This window comes from Brachyistius frenatus, unplaced genomic scaffold, assembly GCF_029030835.1.
Source record: "Brachyistius frenatus isolate BFR_SWC_R1_liver_20210118 unplaced genomic scaffold, ASM2903083v1 Contig_20, whole genome shotgun sequence".
NCBI classification, from domain to species: domain Eukaryota; kingdom Metazoa; phylum Chordata; class Actinopteri; family Embiotocidae; genus Brachyistius; species Brachyistius frenatus.
Genome location: NW_027210619.1, coordinates 4,024,816 through 4,045,742, shown reverse-complemented (window position 1 = coordinate 4,045,742; position 20,927 = coordinate 4,024,816). Strand labels below are relative to the sequence as shown.

Below are 20,927 nucleotides of genomic sequence, written 5' to 3'. Positions count from 1 at the left end.
CCATCCACAGATATACCAAAATAAGCTCACCAGAACCTACTCGCCAGGGTGTTGTTGGTTTCTTCACTGGTTTGAGACAAGTACCCCTATTGGTATCACCTCCCTTTGTAGCCAGACTTCATCACAGGGGAAATGCCGGCTTATCTGGTATGTCTGTGTTATGTGGTTCAGGCAAAGGTCTCATCCTTTTGCAATGGCTGAGGTGTATCCAGGAGGTCCGTTCAGCAATCCAAACTGCTGTTGGGGTAGCCAGGAGTATCTCGAAAGCTTTATTCCAGTATTTTTTTTTTTATCACCTTTATGAAAACCCAGTCCTCTGGTTTTAGGTCTATCGACTGGTTTTCAACCACCTGCGCAGGAGGGACAACAGAAGACATAATATCTTTTCTTTTTAACATTTTGGCCATGTAGTCTGCAGTCGTCTGGCCAGTGGGCTCTTTCTTGTCCACAATAGGTCCAAGTTGTGGCATGTGATAGGGATGTCCATGTATCATTTCAAACGGTGAGATGCCTCTTACACTGGGTCGAATATGCATATTTAATGTTATCAGTGGAATGCATCTCATCCAATTCCACCCTGTTTCTGCCATCATATTTCTCAATTTTAATTTGATTGTTCCATTAGATCTTTCGACTAGGCCTGCTGACTGTGGATGGTATGAGCAGTGATGTCTTAACTGTGTCCCTAAAGCCGTGGCTAGGTGTTTTATAATGTTGTTCACGAAATGTGTCCCGTTGTCGCAAACTATATTTTCTCTGTATTCCAAATTGTGGTATAATGTCCCTTGTAAGCGCTTTTGCTACGGTCAATGCATCCGCTGTTTTAGTTGGGAATATTTCTACCCACTTTGAAAAGGTGTCGATGATAACTAGGCAATATTTCTTTCCTTCGCATGGTGTTAATTCAATAAAATCCATGCAGAGATGCTAGAATGGATACTCTGGTGTAGGGAACCGGCCCCTTGTGGGTCTCGTGTTTCCTTGGGGGTTGTGTTTTGCATATACAGTGAACCCTCGCTATAACGCGGTCCACCTTTCACGGTCTCGCTGCTTCACGGATTTGCATCGTGCATTGTGTTCTGCATTCTGATTGGCTAAACAGTCTCTCCGCTTCTTCTCTACCTGTTTGTCAATAACGTTGCGGTTTAATATGTACACGTACGTAAAACAGCTTGCCAAATTAAAAATAATCGATGGTGGCATGTCGGTTTATAAGAATCTTTTTGCCCAGAAGAAAAAAGAGCGACAACAACTACCGATAACTATGTTCTTCTCTCGAAAAACCACACCTGCACCGCCGGCTTTAGAAGAAAGAACCGCTGCAGAGCGGAGTCAGGATGCAGCGGCTCAGTCAGAAGAGCAGTGAAATACACGAGTCACTATTTGTCCGACTGTACTTTGTATTTGTTTTCATAATCATTTTTCATTTCCTCCCGTTCTAATCCAATGACTCGGGTCGCAGTGGGGCGGTGCCGATCTCAGCAATTTGAAGCCTTCAGTTCGTATTGATGATTAAAATTATTATTTTACAGTACAGTAGTTATTTATAAAAAAAACATTTATACAGTACTTTTATTTGTTAAACAAATGCTTGGGCCTGTAAAAAGGTTTTGTTCTTTGGTTTCAATGTATTATGGAGTATTTCATTGTATAATAATTGTAAAAAAAATAAAGGTTACTACTTCACGGATTTCACCTATCACGGTTTCTATTTGGAACGTAACCCCCGCGATAAACGAGGGTTCACTGTACAATACATGCCAAACAAAAAAATGTTTGTAGTTTGTAAAACCATATGTTGTAAATACTTAGTTTATTATAGATACCATCCCTCCTGTTGAGACATGGTTCATCCCATGGCTCAAAAGGGCTGCATATCTATATAAACCTTTTTGGGAGTACCAGCTTGCCTTCTTGTCATCTCCATAAATCATTGTCTTTTTGTTGTGCTTTGTTTGTCTTCCACTGTTGTTTTTCTTGTTCTGGAGCATTGTTCTGCATGTTGTTGTTTTTTCTATAGTATCTCGTTGTCTAGGGCAAAGGTCCTCAACAGGGGGTCCGCGACCCCTAGGGGGTCTGTGGTGGTACTGCAGGGGGTCCGTGACATTTTTTGTTGAATCGACAATTTTTCATATTTTTCCAAAATCGTTTTCTGTTTCTGGTGTCCATTGTATTTTATCGTGGGCAGCCATAGGGTCATCATAAATGAGTTTAGACAGTGGGGAAGTAATTTCTGCATATACTTCTCCGTTTGCTGCTCTTATCCAGATCTGTTCTCGTGCCAATTTCTGTAATTTTGGGTCCTCATCACTCCTAATAAGTGACCTACATGTTCCTGAATCGCACAATAAGGTTACTTCAATCTCTTCTATCAGTAGAGTCACAAAAGGTTTATCTTGTTCTGTGAGTAGTATTTCAGCTGTACTTATCTCTAACACATCACTGGTCTCCTCATCTTTAGTTTCTAGTTGGGTCTGTGTCTGTGAATCATGTGAATGTGTGTGTATTTCTGTATGACCTGATCCTGGAGTGGTCGTGGTGCTGAACCCGTCTGCGACCGCCAAACGTCTCCTCCTCTTCCTCCGCCCCTCCCGTCTCTCCACCGCCTGCAGTCTCTTGCCCAGTGTCCATTCCTCCCGCAATTATATCAGGTGTCGTTACCTAGCTCTCGTGGTCCTCCCCCACGGCCGCCAGCCCCTCTCCATCCACCTCGTTTCCTCCTTCCGAATCCCCTCGATAAAAGTTATTGGGTGCCACCTGGGGTTGGAATAGAGGGGATGGAGTTTGGTGACGGTGTCGTGGGCTCGGAAGCTGGCTGAGCAGCCGGAGGCGGAATAGGCGGAATGGGCGGATCAGCTGTTACCGGGATGTCTCCCATGTTAGGGTATGGAGGAGGATCGGGCCACGGTCCCATGTTGGTTCGTTTTTGTACCACATAATCATCATCTTCATCATTTTTCCAGGAGAAATGTATTTCAATTATTAGATATAGTATTGGTGCATTAGGAGCTATACTACCTTCCCCCGCCTTTTTGTTTTTAATCTCTGCCAGATCAGTTCTCTTTCTCTTTTTTTTTTTTTTTTACTTTTCCTCTTCTCAACTTTTCCTCTTCTCTTTCCAACTTTTTTCTTTTATTTCCCTCACACTTGCTCTCTATCTTCTCTGTCAACTCTCTACATGCTATCATTGTCAGTTTTCCCTTGAATCCGTGTTCCTTTTCCCATTTTTTTCAAATGTTGTATGTTATCCGCACCTTTTGAGTGCATGCGTTTTACGTCTCCCTCCAGAGGTATCTCTTCGATCTTCGACGTTGAAAATTGACGTCAATGTCGACTGTCCAACAGATGTTGAAAAAGGACGTAGGTTCAATGTCCACCCCAGACTCCATTGTTGCAGCGCGCTGTTCTAATTGCAGCTTTTGATCTCCTTCCAATTCATATATAATGGGCGAATTAACACATAACACTGACATTTTACTAATATATATTTTTTTGGAACATTATTGTACACAAAAATCAGCTCTCCCTGGATGTCTCAATGTAGGCTTTCAAAGGAGTTTGTGTTCTTCGAAGGGCAACTTAACTCCCCGCAGCTCCCTCGTAATTTGAACCATGCTCTGTTCTCTGTTGCTACCTCCATACTGCGTTGTAGTATTCCATCAATACACAGACGCGCTGTATCATATTGTCCTGTGTCAGTGTCATGCTGCCCACTTTCTCTCTATCACCACACACACAGTTTTTAGTGTTCATTCGGCTTGGGTGGGGTGAAAAAGCACTTGGGTGCTGCGGCTAAGTGTTTTAATAGTAAAATCTTTTTTTGCTTTACAGAGGTCAGGTGGCTATTCAGGGGCTGCCTTACATTGATCCCACAAACGCAGCACGTTTAATATTATTATTAATATTGAACGTGTCGCACGTTTCGCGTGTCCAAATCGCATGAAAGGCACAACCTCGACTCTCAGCAACATAGTGGCCAAGTTTGAAGCAGGTGGGATGAACGGTTGTCGACATATGCAAAGGACAAAAAGAGGGATTTCTGAAATGATATAGATCATAAATTTAGATAAAAAAAAAATGCATGATAAACATAATAGCTGTATGAAAAAAAAAATCGCAAATTACTCAACTGTTTATGTAAATGAAAGACAAATTTGGTAAAAGTATACCACAAATGTTGCTTTTTTTCTCAAGTCTTTCAGAACAGTACTCCTTCTCATTATTAACCCTTGTGTTGTCCTCGGGTCAAAATGACCCGCCGCTGTGTTCAACCAAGTTCTATTTTATTTCTATATTTTTATATTTTTTGGGGTCATTGGTCCTCATTCTTTAAAGAAACCCTCACAGCCTCCTTGTCACCAATGATCTGAAAAAATATGAAAATAAAATAGAACTTGGTTGAACACAGCTGTGGGTCATTTTGATCCAAGGACAACACGAGGGTTAAGTGTGAATCCATAGGAGAGACTTGACCTGATTGAGAGACTGACAGAAAACAAGGACTTCCAAGAACAATCAAAAGTCTGTGTGGAACTGTATGTGATCTATTATCAAAGCGGAAAAGTGATGAAACTCAAAGAAATTTAAGCCCTGTGCCAATATTCTGGATTTAGGCCCATTCATATATAGGGTACTTTAAAGTAGTGCAGTAGATAAGATATTAGATAAGATAAGACAAATCGAGTAAATACCAGAACAAGCTGCATTTATTGTTTTTTAACCAGTAGGGGCCAGCCAAAACAAATGGACCGAGCCCTGATCTTATTTCTCCCAACTAATCATTCAAGAAATATGGACTGACATATCTGGGGTAGGGAAGGTAAACATTTTGGAAGACATGCACAGTGATAATTCTCTGTGGGACAATCAAGATGCGCAAACCAGGAAACAATGCAAGTGAATCAACTGCACCCGCAGATTGACATTTCACAAAGTAGTATGCATCTCTCTGTTGAGTTCACATTTTGAAATTATGCTGAATGTGACATTTTGGCCATAAATCTGTACTTCTCTTTTTTTTTTAGTTCACGTTTTGAAATTATGTTGAACGTGACATTTTGGAAATAAACCTGTACTTCTCTTTTTTTTTTTTTTTTTTTTAAACTACTTCACTGCGAACGACATGACTCATCGACCATAAGTACAAAAAGGAACTGCTTTTTCCTGTAATTTTTTTTGCAAGTCTAGAGAAAATACTCACCACCAAGACAGCAAATAATTCATATTGTGTTCAATGATACAGTAAATTTAACTTTTAGCTTTTACTCTTTTACACACTGGCTGTGAGGTGACACTCAGATGACAAATTTATTCAAAAAGATGGTGACTGTTCAAATGATTTCACCTGAACTGAGCCCTCCTCTCACTGTCCCCTTCCAAGTGTGTAAAACCATCTATTGTGGCCGCGAAACTCACAAAAAACACAAAGGGTCCTCTCCAGAGCCAATCTTTATTTGTCCACTCTGAGCTAAGGAAATAACATGGCGGTGCAACCCTTAGCGGATAGTAAAGACTTGTTTTATGGTTAAAAAAAAAAAAAAAAAACACAACAAATTCTTAGCTTTGGGTGGTTTTACACTAATTAAAACATAATTATTAATATTATACTCCATTTCTGCCAATAGATCTCCCTAAATCCAAAACACTGAATCTTTTTGACAGTGGATTTTGTCCCTGATTTTTTACAGCATAGTAATGTTAAGCAGCAATCTATTCATGGTATGATCAGGTAAAATAATCAGGGCTGAAAAAATGACTCTCTCCTTTGATTATTGTATTAAGATAAGACAAAAATCTAAATCTATCCTTTTATAATCAATGATTTAACATAAATTGTTAATATTGCTAATGGATTCCTGACAGTGGATAATAAAGACACAGATCATATGATTTCTGACTTTATAAGAAACTGATAGACTTGTTTTAAATTTTAGTTACATAGCATTATTTTATTTTCTATCAGCACTTTGTCTACAATCTCGAACTCCAGCGCCTTCCAGTTCAGCACATTCCCCGGGGTGAAGTTTAGTTCATTCATGTAGTTCTGGATCTCACAGGGGGAAAGGGTGTAGTCCCACATGTGGACATCCGACATCATGCCAACGAAAGACTGATTTATGTCAAACTGTCCGCCATGGGAATCCTGCTCCTGTAAGGAATACAGAGATTTGAGATACAGGACATAAAGCTATATTGTACAATATTTGTTGTGAAATGAATACAGCAGAGATACACAATAAATTGAAACTTAGCATATACAGCAATTATTGAAAGACCATTAATTATGGAGGTCATCAATTCAATTTTACCTGTCCCAATAGAATGATAGTCTGTCCTCTGATGTTTGATCCGGAGCTGATAAATTTCCTAATTGAAGGTTGCCCATCAAACCACAGTTGCACCAGGCCAGACACAGAGTCCCATGTAGTACAAACTGAGTGCCACACATTTGGCTTGTAGTTGCGCCCTCCATATTCTGTCTTAACATTCTTGATATGGGGCTCCATCTCCTGATTTTTGTCATCCCAGAACACCAGAAAGTCATTAGAACTTGAGGATGTGGACAAAGAGAACAGGACGTGGTCTCTTTTGAGATCTGTGAAGGATCTGTAGGCATGACAAACACATACATGGTTTATCTCACAGTCGTAGATGCAGTGGGTTCTTCTAAGCATTTAACACATTCATTTTTACCTGTGACAGATGGTCACAGCACCGAAATCCTGTTTTGGTGTATTCAGTTTCACGCGAGCTCTGTTGGTTTGCTGTGGGAAGGTGAACATTTTACCTGACAGATCTGGAAAGAGACAGGGAGAAAATGTTTTGGAATCGTTTTGTATTAGATTTAGATTAGATTAGATTATACTTTATTAATCCCACTGTGGGGACATTTACTTGTCAAAGCAGCATAGAGAAGACAAAAAAAGTGCACACAATATGAACAAATTTACAAATACTTATGAGATAGGAAATAAGGTAGATAAAAAATAATTATTTTAGAATTTTTTAATTAAATAAGAGCAATCAATAAAAAAAATACACTGACTATATACACAAAAAACAAATAAAATAAAAAATAAATATACATAAATACGGTTTGAATGATGAATGTAAAGTGACAGGTGCTGTGTAATAAGATGACCAGTGCAGCATTATTTTATTGTGGTATTGAAAAATAAATTCTAGCATAGATTATTATTTTCACTAATGAGCTGAAGCTAAAAGACAACTATATTTTTACTCTAACATCTTGACACATGATGAGTTTACTTTTTGGATAAAACTCATGACAAGAAATCAGAAACACAGAGTTTCATAAGCAAAGCCACTCCAACATTTAAGATATATTAGAAAACTATAAAAAAGAAAATGTTAAGATGTCAACTGTAATTCTTATGCAGAGAGACACTCTTTATGGTTAACAAAAGCCATTTTGATCTTGCACTTTTGATTTTTGCTTTGACCACTATCATTTTATTTGTGTTATACAAGTTAACATGTAGATCATTTTTACATGCAAATTTTGGAAATAATTATTGATCAAAACTAAAGTGAATAACCAGTATTTTGTCAAGTCAACCAGTGTGTGTTAATTAATTAAATTCACCTTTAATGAAACAATAATGTTTTAAATTTAAATTAAAACTCTTTAACTTATGTTGTTTGCATATTTGTTTTGTTTGTGAGTCAATGCCATAGTTATTTATTTATTTATTTTTAAATGCTGTCTTCCTATTATGTTAGTTGTTTTTTTGTTTTTTTTAAATGCATGAACTGTTTGTGACAGGTACGAAAACTATGTTTTGAAGTAAATTCCTAAAGACAACAAACTACTACAAAATTGCCTTACATGTCATTTTTAACTGTGATGTCTCCTTGAGAAACTCCCTCTGTTAAATGAAAAAAAATTAAAGAAAAGTCTTACCTTGAATATCTGCAGCACATGCTGTCAGCATTATCAGTACAAGAAACCACTTCATCTGATACAAAGATAAAAGATGCCATTGAAAAGATTAGATTAGATCTAATGAAAGCAGTTCTTTTGCATTGTCACTAACACTCTGTGTAACATTATCGTAATATGCGATATGTAATATTATTATCATTATTTGCCTTAGTTACAAGAAATGATACTGGAGAAAATGGGTCAATTCCTACATATTGCAGTTTAGAATGTTTCAATCTTACCTTGAAACTTTCTTGATTTTGTGTGCAGCTGTGAACAGGGTTGTGAGTTGTCAACTCTTATTCCTTCCCCATTTCTGTCTGTGCCCATATGTTTCCTTCCGTTATCAGTTCTTCTTTTAATTTTGTTGGTTCAGGTTTCAGCAATACAAAAGGAGTGGCCATGTTGAAATATTCCCTGTTCTGTATTACAAATGCAAACGGTAGGACCTCAACATTCTTATCAGGTACTCCATTTAACCCTTGTGTTGTCCTCGGGTCAAAATGACCCGCAGCTGTGTTCAACCAAGTTCTATTTTATTTCTATATTTTTGGGGATGTTTTGGTTTAAAGAAACCCTCACAGCATCCTTGTCACCAATGATCCCAAAAAATATGAAAATATAGAAATTAAATAGAACTTGGTTGAACACAGCTGCGGGTCATTTTGACCCAAGGACAACACGAAGGTTAAGGTAAAGTAGACCTGAATGTGACCGTTTTTTGCTCATGTGTTCAAAAATCCTGAATTCAATTTAAGCCCTGTAATATTAAATGTTGGGGGTGCAAATGCAAACAGAAAAAAAAGCCTTTGACGGTATGTAGTTCTCAAGGGAGCTTCCCTGTCGCAGTTCCTCTCAGGGAGTCCCCAAAACTGTTTGGTCCACATTCCCTGGAGTGATATTTAGATCATGTAATTCTGGGTCTCCCAGGGGGAAAGGATGAGGTCTCACATGTGGACAACAGAAATCATGCCATGGAATAATTATGTTGAAGCCTCCACCGTGGGAATGCTGCTCCTGTAGAGAGTGAACATAAATAAGATTACCGTTATACAATATTAAAATTGTGCTCAGCAGTAAAAATGTAGCTGTCCTCTGATGATTATAGAGGGTCCTCCGATGTTAGAGCTGGAGATTTTTCCTACTTGACGGCTACATAAATCCAGACACAGGGTCCCATCTGGTCTAAATACAGTGCCAAATGTTGCCTCATTGTTTCCGATGAAGAACTTTCTCACCATTTTTCCAGCATCCCTGAAGATAAAGAAGTCATTGGCAGTAGTGGGTGTAGCCAAACAGAAAAGACTGGTCTCAGCTGAGGTCTCTAATGTCCTAAGCATTGAAAATAAATGATCATGCATGTTGCTTTTTCACACTGACAGTTACAGTGATTATATTGATTCATTTTCTGTCTTGATGTTGTCAGTTCCACATGAGCTGTGCTGGTTTGCTGTAGGAAGGTGAACATTTTACCTGACAGATTGAAAAAGAGAATAAATTGATATTTTTACAATTTAGGATCAAATACGGAAAAATCTGTTATATGGGTTGTTGAAATCTGAATGGCTTACCTTTAAGAACTGTTTTCCATGTGGGGAAACTCTTTGAATATTTATGAAAAAAAAGACTGTCCCATACAACTAGAGGAAATACTGTTGACAAATTCATTTTTAATAGCCCATGGCTTTTTAGTTGGATCATTTTTTAATCCATTCTACGCGTAAAATGCCTTAGTTTTGGGCACCAAAGCTACATGGTTGGGATTAGGAAAAGATCATGGTTTGGATTGAATTAAACACTTTATTTGTCCAGTTTTGTTACATATGTAAGTTATGTTAGATTATGTACATTACACAAGTTAAACACATTGCGAAAGTTCACTTACGTTACATGAAATACCTGTTGACCTCCGCTTTCTCCCGGACTTCTCGGTTGTTGAGATTGGCCATGGAAAATTATGCAAAAAACTTTACATGTCGCTTCATAAAATATTGTTAAATTATCAACATGCACACTATAATAGGTTAATATAATTAAATATAATAGCTCCTTACTTTAGCAGCTGAGAGATTGCTCCCTCCTGGTAGGTTACATCGGACACCAGCTGGCTAACACAAGGAAACTGAATCCATGGGCACCATTTACCAATGTGTGTGCTTGATTTTCCAATATGTATGCACAGTTTAGGAATCCATTCACATGGTTTATTAATGCATGTGCATGGTTTATTAATCCCTCTGCACACACTTTCACAAATGTTTTTTTCTACCAGATGACCCCTAGTGGGCTCCGTCGATGGCAAACTCTTCAAATATGTTGTCAAAAATACATCAAACAAATTACTGTTTCTAAAATGTCGTTGCATGATACAACACAGCATTTCTGTGTACCAGTGCCTAATTACAAGTCAGGCCCGTCCTCCCACTGTCATCTCTGACCCTTCAAATTTAACTTGAAAAGACTTATTCTGTGTAATACTATGCATAAAGAGCATATTTTGCTTGTTTATATACAGTGGTGTGAAAAAGTGTTTGCCCCCTTCCTGATTTCCAATTTTTTTGCATGTCTGTCACACTTAAATGTTTCAGATCATCAAACAAATTTAAATATTAGTCAAAGATAACACAAGTAAACAGAAAATGCAGTTTTTAAATGAAGGTTTTTATTATTAAGGGAGAAAAAAAATTCCAAACCCACATGGCCCTGTGTGAAAAAGTGTTTGCCCCCTCCTGTTAAAACATAACTGTGGTTTATCACACCTGAGTTCAATTTCTCCAGCCACACCCAGGCCTGATTACTGCCACACCTGTTCTCAATCAAGGAATCACTTAAATAGGACCTGCCTGACAAAGTGAAGTAGACCAAAAGATCCTCAAAAGCTAGACATCATGCCGAGATCTAAAGAAATTCAGGAACAAATGAGAAAGAAAGTAATTGAGATCTATCAGTCTGGAAAAGGTTCTAAAGCCATTTCTAAAGCTTTGGGACTCCAGTGAACCACAGTGAGAGCCATTATCCACAAATGGAGAAAACATGGAACAGTGGGGAACCTTCCCAGGAGTGGCCGGCCAACCAAAATTACCCAAAGAGCGCAGCGACGACTCATGCGAGAGGTCACAAAAGACCCCACAACAACATCCAAAGAACTGCAGGCCTCACTTGCCTCGGTTAAGGTCAGTGTTCATGACTCCACCATAAGAAAGAGACTGGGCTAAAATGGCCTGCATGGCAGAGTTCCAAGATGAAAACCACCGCTGAGCAAAAAGAACATTAAGGCTCGTCTCATTTTTGCCAGAAAACATCTTGACGATCCCCAAGACTTTTGGGAAAATACTCTGTGGACTGACGAGACAAAAGTTGAACTTTTTGGAAGGTGTGTGTCCCATTACATCTGGTGTAAAAGTAACACCGCATTTCAGAAAAAGAACATCATACCAACAGTAAAATATGGTGATGGCTAGTGTGATGGTCTGGGGCTGTTTTGCTGCTTCAGGACCTGGAAGACTTGCTGTGATAAATGGAACCATGAATTCTACTGTCTCCCAAAAAATCCTGAAGGAGAATGTCCGGCCATCTGTTCGTGACCTCAAGCTGAAGCCAACTTGAGTTCTGCAGCAGGACAATGATCCAAAACACACAAGCAAGTCCACCTCCAAATGGCTGAAGAAAAACAAAATGAAGACTTTGGAGTGGCCTAGTCAAAGTCCTGACCTGAATCCTATTGAGATGCTGTGGCATGACCTTAAAAAGGCGGTTGGTGCTGGAAAACCATCCAATGTGGCTGAATTACAACAACTCTGCAAAGATGAGTGGGCCAAAATTCCTCCACAGCGCTGTAAAAGACTCATTGCAAGTTATCGCAAATGCTTGATTGCAGTTGTTGCTGCTAAGGGTGGCCCAACCAGTTATTGGGTTTAGAGGGCAAACACTTTTTCACACAGGACCAGGTGGGTTTGGATTTTTTTTTCTCCCTTAATAATAAAAACCTTCATTTAAAAACTGCATTTTCTGTTTACTTATTTTGTCTTTGACTAATATTTAAATTTGTTTGATGATCTGAAACATTTAAGTGACAAACATGCAAAAAAAGAAATCAGGAAGGGGCAAACACTTTTTCACACCACTGTAGCTTTCCATTTTCAGATTTCGGAATTTATGACAGCTGATTCTTGATCAAGGTACAGTATTTCCTTAATTTGAATTAGGTTAGAAAAAAAAAGCATCATTCTTAAGGGTATTAATCTTATATTATGAATTGTTGTTTGTACTTATCTGTTTAGAATTATTGTTAAATTGGTTAATGCAAATTTGTCCCCTCCTTTGTCTTCCTATGTTACAGGAGTGTGTCTGTTTAACGCATTTATGCACGTGACATCCTACTGCATGTCTGTGTGTCTGTTTGTCAGTGTTTATGGAGGAATGTTTGATCATGCGTCACAAACAACTACCCGTTATACGAGTTCTCTGCTCTTCACTTGCTTCATGATCAGTAAAAATGACTTGCTGCAGCAGAACATGAAGGGACAATCTGTACTGTCACAACCAAATATCATATCCTCTCTGCAGAGGACTGTGATGGAGGAGTCTTCACACTCCTCTCTCCAACTGATGTGATGAGATCCAGCAGTGGCTGGGGAGAGGCCTGGTGCTCAGTGCTAATGTTTTCTGGAGAACGGAATCAGATCAGCCGGAGGGTTGAACCCTGGAGAGGGATCAGGCCGAGACGACTAGACAGAGCACTCTCAATCCAGCAGGGAAAGACTTCTAAGTTTGACTGAGCTTCCAGACAGAATGAGACATGGGAGGGGGAAAGACAGACAAGACAAGACAATGCTGTTCAGAGTATGAAGTTTATTTTAGAAACATTTCACAGTGGTTACAATTAGCACATTAGGACATTAATAAGGAAGATAAAAAACAACAACTGAGAACTAAATTCAAATAAAAAGGTGTACAAATAAATCCATTAAACTGCATTTAATGTCATTGAAGGGTGACAATAAATCTGAAAAAAAAAAAAAAAGTTGGTCAAGCTGCTGCTGCTATTAGAAGAAGTACAAACACATCGCCCTTCCCAGAATTAGATTATGTAACTGGATTAGTGGATGTACTGGATGTATAAACCCCAATGATGAAAGAAACCTTGAGTTGCAAAAAAAAGCTGCTTTAACACGTTAACATTGTACCATGTTTACAAAATGTAACCATTCCAATATTTTTACATAACGAGAGACAATCTGTCTTCATTGTTGGCTTTGTTTTGCTGTATAATTGTGGAGTCTTGGTCACTATGTCTCTGTGTTTGTGTTCTCTGTGAATAACTGGGCATTTGCGTCCATAATTGTCGTGGTCCTACATTAGCAGTGATTGCTTGCACCCGTCCTCTGGATCAGTCCTCTCCCAGCCCTGTCGAATGCGGGTGAGGGTACGGTCCACGCAAGGCAGGACAAGAAGAACCTTTAGCGCCAGCACCACAGATGGCACCACCAGACAGAGCATGTAGCCCGGAGGAGTGTACCATTTGTAGGAAGAGGAGTTAAGGAACATTTTCCAGCCGTACAAGTAGGTGTGAAGCGAACAGAAGAACAATGTCAGGTAGCCCAGCTTGGACTGGAAGAGAGAAGAACAAGTTAATAATATAACTTTATCCTCAAGGAATGTGTGTACGTTCACTGATTCACACAGTTACACAGAAAACATGAATGTAATTACTGTGTAAATGACTTGGTAAGATGGAATGTGATTAAATTGTGTTTTTTAGGAGTCTGACTCCCTTTTGACAATGAAAATATTTTACAACGCTAAAGAGAAAAGAAATATTATACAAATATACTTAACTGTTACGTATAATTACAGTTTCTTTCACAGAGTGGTGGTAAAGAGTGGACATAAAGTTGACCGAAGGCTGAACGATCAAAAATGTAAGTTTTTCAAGATTGTGCTTTGTTTATTTAATTGGTGTTTAATAAATGAATGTGTCATTTAATGACGGATTTTTAGATGACATTTAATTGTATAGATGACATTGCTTGTCATCTATAAATGCATATATGTAAAACTCAGTCAAAGTTACTGCTCTGAACAGGGTTTTAAATGCTGTTAGTAGTGTGCAGCATGCCTGCAGGATTTTATTTCATATCAACGTATGTTAGTATCCTTCCTGTGACCAAAGTAAAAAACTGCAGTGATAGACTGACCTTTACAGAGAGATACTCTCGACATGAACATGTGCACACATTGCAACACATTCATCTACGTAGAGGTAATCCAACTACTGTCCATTGGGAGTGTAGACACGCACACACACACACACACACACACACACACACACACACACACACACACACACACACACACACACACACACACACACACACACACACACACACACACACACACACACACACAGACACACGTGCACGCACATTCACAGATTCATTCCATACACTTGAACAAAATCTTCAGACTGCAGCCCAGGATAATGTATGCCTCCAAATTACATTTGATGAATAACTTAACATTTAAAGCGCTGCTCTAATTTGGGCTGGAGTAAAGGGGAGGGGGGGAATAAGAAAATGAGCTTGACATGACCCAGTTCCATTTATGAATGATAAACATTTGTGTGCCCACGTAAAAACAATCAGGGAAGGAGGTAAATATCCCCAACATACTTTTCACTGATTACTTCCAACACGACTTGGAAAACAGCAGTCTGACCTACGCAACCATTTTCCATCAGAGCGGAAGCACAGCACTGTCCCAATCAGTTACAGCTTGAATCTTGGCTGATGGACATCTAGTTTTTCTACAAGTATCAACATTCCTTAAAGGCCCAGTAGCCTTTCCACGCTAACTGAACCAGTAGAGTTGCAGTACACTGAAGATGTCATGGTGCACTTTATAACATATTTCCAGCAGACGTATTGTAAGTGAATACCAACTCAGCCTTTTTAAGGTTGTGAGGATCTCCGTGTTAAACAAAACATCAATCTGGTTGTCATTTGCAGCTTTTTAAGGCCTCGCTATATTCGAGAGATGATAATTTGTCCCAAATTAAATTCCCCTGTTAGCTATTAGTTAGTATTCATTTTATTAGAAGCTGGCTAACGAATTACAATATAAATGGCTCTGAAGTAACCAGCAATATGCCTTTATGTAATTGTGTTTTGTTTTTGTGTGATAAGAGAGCCTTTGTTTTCCTTCATTTTTTTTTAAAGTGAGTTGAACATTAACTGCCCATTTTTCAGGAAAATACGTTTGTCATTTTAGATTTCTCAGAAAACCAATTCAAATGCAAAAACTCTAATATTAGTACAATACTGCTTGGGACACCATAAGCCCAGAAACACAGAAAATACCCTCATCCCTCCACTTGTGACTTAAGTACTCCAGACTAACTTTTTACATTAATCAGGTGCACTGAAAACATTTTCACCGAGCCTTTGGTCCTGACCGGCTCCCTCTCAAAAGGTCCACTTGACCGTGCTGCTCTCCATTTCAGAAGGACTTGTGACACTAACATAAACCCCAAACTGTCAAATAATGCTGCTTTCAGATGTTTCAGGTTGCATGTGCGACCAGAATAGCCACACACTGGAGCCCTGGACTTAATGTGCTTCATCATGTAAACAGGACTCATAGATTGGGCCAAATGTCAATGGGATGCACAGCTAAAGTAGAGTTCTGTGTTTATAACGCGAGTGTGTGAACACACTTAAGCTCACACTCCCGACACTGCATTTCATATGAATGAGTCACACATGCAAGTTGCTACCTGTATGAAGCTGAACTCTCTCCAGCTGAGAGCATTGCTGACGGAGGGGAGAGAGGATATTCCCAATAGGAAATACAGGCCAAATCCCAGAATCCCCACAGAGTAGTAAGAGTCAGTGCGCCAGGCAATGGTGGTGTCAAACTCTGACGTTCGGTTCTCCTTGATCTTAAAGTGACAGCAAACAAAGCAGAGAATATGAACCATTTATGCACTTATGGAAACAGACAGCTTATTCAAAACCTATAATTTTTTCATCCAGGTGTCTTACCTGTAAGATAGTATGTGCTGAAAGCCTGTATCTCACATAATATCTGCGGACAAAAATGACAAAACTGTTTAAAGACAAATGTGGAAAACTCGGATTAGCATAACTGTTACATATCCAAGATAGTATTTATCCGATTCAGAATTATTTAATTCTTTTAAAACACTCCTCGTGTTATTATATTCGTCTATGGTTTCTCATTATCATTCACAATGTTTTAGCTGCAGTATATTTAAGGCAAGTTCTTTAGCGCCCAACAATTCCTGATCTTGTAGAGACTGAATTTAAATCTAAATTGTCTTTCTGTGTTGTGTTTCAACTGTGATCTGTGTTGCACACTTGCATTATGTGAAAACTGACTTGTCTACATCTCAACCGGAAAAACTAAAAACCTTTGTCTACTGAGAAAAACTGTACTTCAAATTATCATGCTTTACAATTGCCCTGCTAAGTGTTGCAGTTACCGGGTTATTTGACATTTAACTACAAATAATGCTGTGAAATACAACAACCCTGCAACCTTATTCATATCAATGAGGGCAGAATACATTTTTGAAATACCTCTCGGGATAAAATGATTCTGCTCAACAGCAGTGCAAACAACAGAGACTGAAATGAACATTAAGTTGAATCATTAGCTCCCTAATATAGTTCTAACACAAACATAAAATGAAAACCTTCATTTATTTAGTGTGTGTATGTATGTTAATTGACGTTGCACAGCAAGTGATGAACAGAACAGACTTGTGTAAATATCAAGAGTTCCCTGGGTACAAAACAATAGACATATCTGTATTTTCTTACTGGACTATCATTGTTCTGAATTTCCCTTGTCATATGTGTATGTAATGCAATATTTGTGTGTAATAATAAGGGAGGAAGAGAGACTAAAACACTTTGAGAAAGACAAAAAGAAACAAGTGGATAAATAAAAAAAAGAAGATAAAAAGGTAGGGGTACATAATGATCAATAATAATTATCATTGCATTTACAATACAGTACAAACATGTTCAGATAAGTTGAATAGAGGTGTGAAGATGCGTGCAGCTGTTACCGACCTTATGGGGATGATGAGAGTGTACAGCACATGTAGGGAAGCAAAGGCTAGTGCGAGCAGTCCAAGCTGTTTCCTGCACAGCATCCAGCGATCCAACCAGTCCGGGAAACGCCTGAAACAAATATGCGTTAGACTAGTATGATACAACTCGAATATATTCAATATTGTACGCCTCTGTGCAGGCACTTTATATCAGTCCAGTTTTGATTTCTGACCTGTATTTGGTGCCTCTGTAGAGCTGAAGGAAGCCAGCTATGACCCCAGGCAGGTAACACAGAGCTAGCATAATGAGAGACACAATGGGAAACACCTGAAATAAAGAGTATAAACACAAAGGAGATTATTGTGAGGATAGCATGCACAAGATTAAAGTAAAATGATTTCTAAAGGAGCATACCTGGAGGCTATCTTTTCAAAGGGGAAGAGCTAATAATGTTAGCTCTAAACTGTATACATTGTAAGATAATAAACAACATTCACCTTGTTGGCTAGAGACACCATGATTCTGAAAGAGATGTCTTTCCCCTGTTCAACATATGCATAGATGATCTCTCTGATGAGCAGATAGAAGAAGAAGAAGGCGGTGAGGCCAATGGCCAGGCGTAAGGGCAACCTCCACTCAGGGAACAGCTGCAGGGTGAAGTCCTCCAGCTCTCTGGCTGCTGAGAGAGACCCCCTGTCCAGAACTGTGAAGCCCAGTTTGGTAGCCGTCTCTGCTACTGCCTGCTTTGCTTCAGCACTGTTCCCACACAGGTACACCTGGATCATGAAAACATCCATCGTTTAAAGCACTAGAAATGACCCATTTTAGGATTATATGTCTTGATTGCTTCATATTTATGCAATTATGTTTATACATTTGTACACACAATGATGAAAGCGTGGTTTACACTGTAGAGACCTAAAAGTGCACTGATACTGTGTACTGTACAAATGCTAAATTTAGTTAAGGAAAGCAGGTATAAACTAAAAACAACACACACCTATGTCATCCAAATACGATACACCGCAATGCATAAACATGCACCCCCCCCCCCAAACACATACATATATACAGACATAAGCACACACCATACACACTCTCCCCTGTGTGGTTTTTGCTGTCTTCTGGGACCGCACAAGCATATTAAAATGAAACAGAAAAACCCACATATGCTGCAGCTTTGCAGTACAGAGCGAGAGAGCGAAACACGTGATGGGGAGCTTAAATCTAAGAGATAGTGTGGAGTTAATTGATTCAAGGATACATCAGAGATGGCATTCACAGCAAAGACATCAGGCTGACTCCTCAGATTTGGCGTCTTTTACTTGGAGTTGGTTTGATCAAAACTTCAAAATAAGTTAATAATATAATTTGGACTGAAACCCTTTCCTTTCTGAAAGAGACTATTATTTGTATCTTGTTGGTCAGCATCCACTGAGAACACATCAGAGAATTGTCAAATGCTCGTGGCTGCGCTGTTGAAAATCAATGACAAACAATTTGTTTCTATCCAAAATGAGATATGTCAGCATTCAAACAAAATTATACATTCCTAAATAGCAAAAGAAGAAAAATCAAAGTTCAGTGCTAGTCAAACTTTAGCAAATGCTAAATATACTTTTCCAACAAAGATGTTACCACCACAGACATATTCAGTACCTGCCTACTGGCATCTGAGGGTCCATTCTGCAGGGCCCAGGCAGACAAGGTGTTAAAAGCTTTCACCACATGAGCTCCAGGGATTAGCCTGGACAATAAAAAACAACAACTTTTGCTTCATGTTTTGCCAGTTGTTGGAGATTCAAACCACGTGGTCCATGAGACGTCAAAATATTTTAGATTATTACAGTATTGCCTAATTTCATTTTACCTCTGCAGATACTGAGCATTAGCCTCTGGGTATAGATTCTTCCGGAGGTTGTTGCTGACATCCACCAGCACCTTCCAATCAATGAAATCAGTGGAATAGATGAAAAAAAAATTGAAATTAACCAATTGCTTTGTTAAACAATGACTGTGCAACAATGTACCTTCCCCTTGAGTTGAGGTGCAAGTGTCTCCAGGAAGTCATAGTTTTCTCTGTGAATACAAATAAAAACCAAACCGGCTGCCTGGGCTGCTTCCCCATGGCTCAACGCCTGCACAACACACACAAACACAGCACAACTGTCATGCATGGCCATTACGCAAGGCAACATCAACTGCTTCAACGTGTTCTGACACACTGGTTCAGTTGTTGCACGAAAGATGAAAACTGAAACACACAAAATATCAGTGACCTTGTTTAGCTAGTCAGCTTTAAAAACGTGATAAGAACTGTTTATTTTTTTCCCTCCACACCATCTATGCACTTTGACTTTTACCAACATAGTTATTTGAGTAGATTTAGGATCATTCTGAAAAACACATGCTGAAAAAACAGCTGTAAATTACAACAGCAACTCTCTAAAACATCTTAGAAAAAGTCATATTTTAGAACCTGAGAAGACCTCGTGCAACGTACCCGAGTCCCCACAGGCAAGGGGCCACAGCTGTGAGGTCTGCGGCTGCCGTACACCACCTTGTAGCCAGTCTGGAGCAGACGCTGGCCCAAAGAGCGCCCCAAGTCCCCCGTCCCAAAGATACACAGTAGCTTCTGCTCAGGGCCAGCTGCCATGCTCAGAGGACACAGCAGCACGCTCTCTGAATTCACCTCCTTTGACATGCTGCTCAGTCTGGCAGCCGACATGGCCACAGTCTGATACAAACGCTCAGGATATCTCGTCTTTTCAAAGAATTGAACACTTTACCAGGTCCTCTGTCAATATGAGACAGCTGTGTTCAAATATGAAAGTAAATATGTCTAGATTGAAGACAGATGTAACAAAAATGTTTTCAAATTAGTAGCTCTTCCGAGTGATTCTGGAAAAGGTTTCAGCCCATCAAGTTCATATGTCTTCTCTTAAACTTTCTAGACTGACAGAGTTTTGAGTACTCAGTCAGTTTTTATGTTGGCCCACCCCCTCCCATTTTAGGATGGGCTCAGGGTGACCTCATTCTCAACTTGGAAACTCCATGGCAAAAGGTAGGAGGCTCAGGCATGTGTGCCTGCACTGGTGTGTCAGTGAGCTGTTATGTTTTCTTTGTGAAACTCTGTGTCTGTCTATGTCTGTGTTTGTATTTGGCTTGACATTGTCCTGGGATTTCAAGTATTATCATTTTCTGAGAAACCAGTGGACCATCTGTGATAGATTAGGCAAGACTGGAAAACAACCCTTTAATTCATTATATTGTCTGGCAAACTGCTGTGTTTTTTCCAGTTTTACTACATCACTGCTATAATTTCGCAAGTGAAATTCCAAGTTCATTTGAAGACAAGAAGGGAATGTACAACTCAAAAAAGTGTCATTGTCACACGTTGGGGCATTTACACAGAAACCAAAGAGCAAAAAAAAGTTACAATTTCAAACTAGTGGCTTAGATTAAATGCAAAGCGACACTTTTGTCAGACAATAATGAGATTATGTGACAATTTACTATTCACAATTGTAGCTCAGTAACATTGAGCTCTGTACAAACACAGTATCTTGACCAATTCTAGGTAACAGTATGCAAACACAATGTGTTGTAATGCACCCAACCACATCCTCTCTTTCACTGCACAATCTCCATTATATGACCCAAAAATTAATATTACCTGATCAAGTGTGCAAGTACTTTAACAAGAGTGAAAAACAAATAGCACACATTTCTATTAGCAGGAGGTTATTTGTGTTGCGCTTGGTCATTGATATGGTGGTCAGTAGAGGCATTCTGATTCATGGAGTTTTGCAGGCAAACCTACCGATTACAGTCTAATCTGCACTCTTGTGTTGTCCCAATGAGTAATTAATGTTCTCAGCCTCATAACCGAGGTTGGCCCC

General features: G+C 39.1%; 2 protein-coding genes across 2 annotated transcripts; both read right to left on the bottom strand.

Moving 5' to 3' along the window:
* Window positions 1-5,430: 5,430 nt before the first annotated feature.
* LOC138619243 (C-reactive protein-like) lies at window positions 5,431-8,253 on the bottom strand. Its single transcript, XM_069695531.1, has 5 exons — window positions 8,188-8,253; window positions 7,925-7,979; window positions 6,694-6,796; window positions 6,309-6,606; window positions 5,431-6,148 (listed from the first exon to the last, which is right to left on the bottom strand). The coding sequence occupies exons 2-5, from the start codon at window positions 7,977-7,979 to the stop codon at window positions 5,930-5,932; spliced, it is 675 nt and encodes a 224-aa protein (XP_069551632.1). The 5' UTR covers window positions 8,188-8,253; the 3' UTR covers window positions 5,431-5,929.
* Window positions 8,254-12,776: 4,523 nt separating this feature from the next.
* On the bottom strand, window positions 12,777-20,002 carry LOC138619525 (metalloreductase STEAP4-like). The gene is made up of 10 exons (XM_069696076.1): window positions 19,529-20,002; window positions 19,056-19,163; window positions 18,896-18,966; window positions 18,685-18,772; window positions 17,523-17,801; window positions 17,258-17,352; window positions 17,044-17,154; window positions 15,988-16,030; window positions 15,720-15,884; window positions 12,777-13,555 (listed from the first exon to the last, which is right to left on the bottom strand). Exons 1-10 carry the CDS (start codon window positions 19,751-19,753, stop codon window positions 13,298-13,300), a joined length of 1,443 nt encoding a protein of 480 aa, XP_069552177.1. The 5' UTR covers window positions 19,754-20,002; the 3' UTR covers window positions 12,777-13,297.
* Between the last annotated feature and the right edge of the window lie 925 nt (window positions 20,003-20,927).

What these genes read in the sequence shown, in the direction of transcription:
- LOC138619525 (XM_069696076.1), bottom strand. Translation starts at nt 19,753, where the DNA reads ATGTCGGCTGCCAGACTGAGCAGCATGTCAAAGGAGGTGAATTCAGAG. An exon ending in TACAGAGGCACCAAATACAG is followed by an intron (nt 17,155 to 17,257) that starts GTCAGAAATCAA and finishes TATTTGTTTCAG; the next exon opens with GCGTTTCCCGGACTGGTTGG. An exon ending in GAGAGTTCAGCTTCATACAG is followed by an intron (nt 13,556 to 15,719) that starts GTAGCAACTTGC and finishes TCTCTCTTCCAG; the next exon opens with TCCAAGCTGGGCTACCTGAC.
- LOC138619243 (XM_069695531.1), bottom strand. Translation starts at nt 7,979, where the DNA reads ATGAAGTGGTTTCTTGTACTGATAATGCTGACAGCATGTGCTGCAGAT. An exon ending in ATGTGCTGCAGATATTCAAG is followed by an intron (nt 6,797 to 7,924) that starts GTAAGACTTTTC and finishes GTCTCTTTCCAG; the next exon opens with ATCTGTCAGGTAAAATGTTC. An exon ending in GCTGTGACCATCTGTCACAG is followed by an intron (nt 6,607 to 6,693) that starts GTAAAAATGAAT and finishes TCATGCCTACAG; the next exon opens with ATCCTTCACAGATCTCAAAA.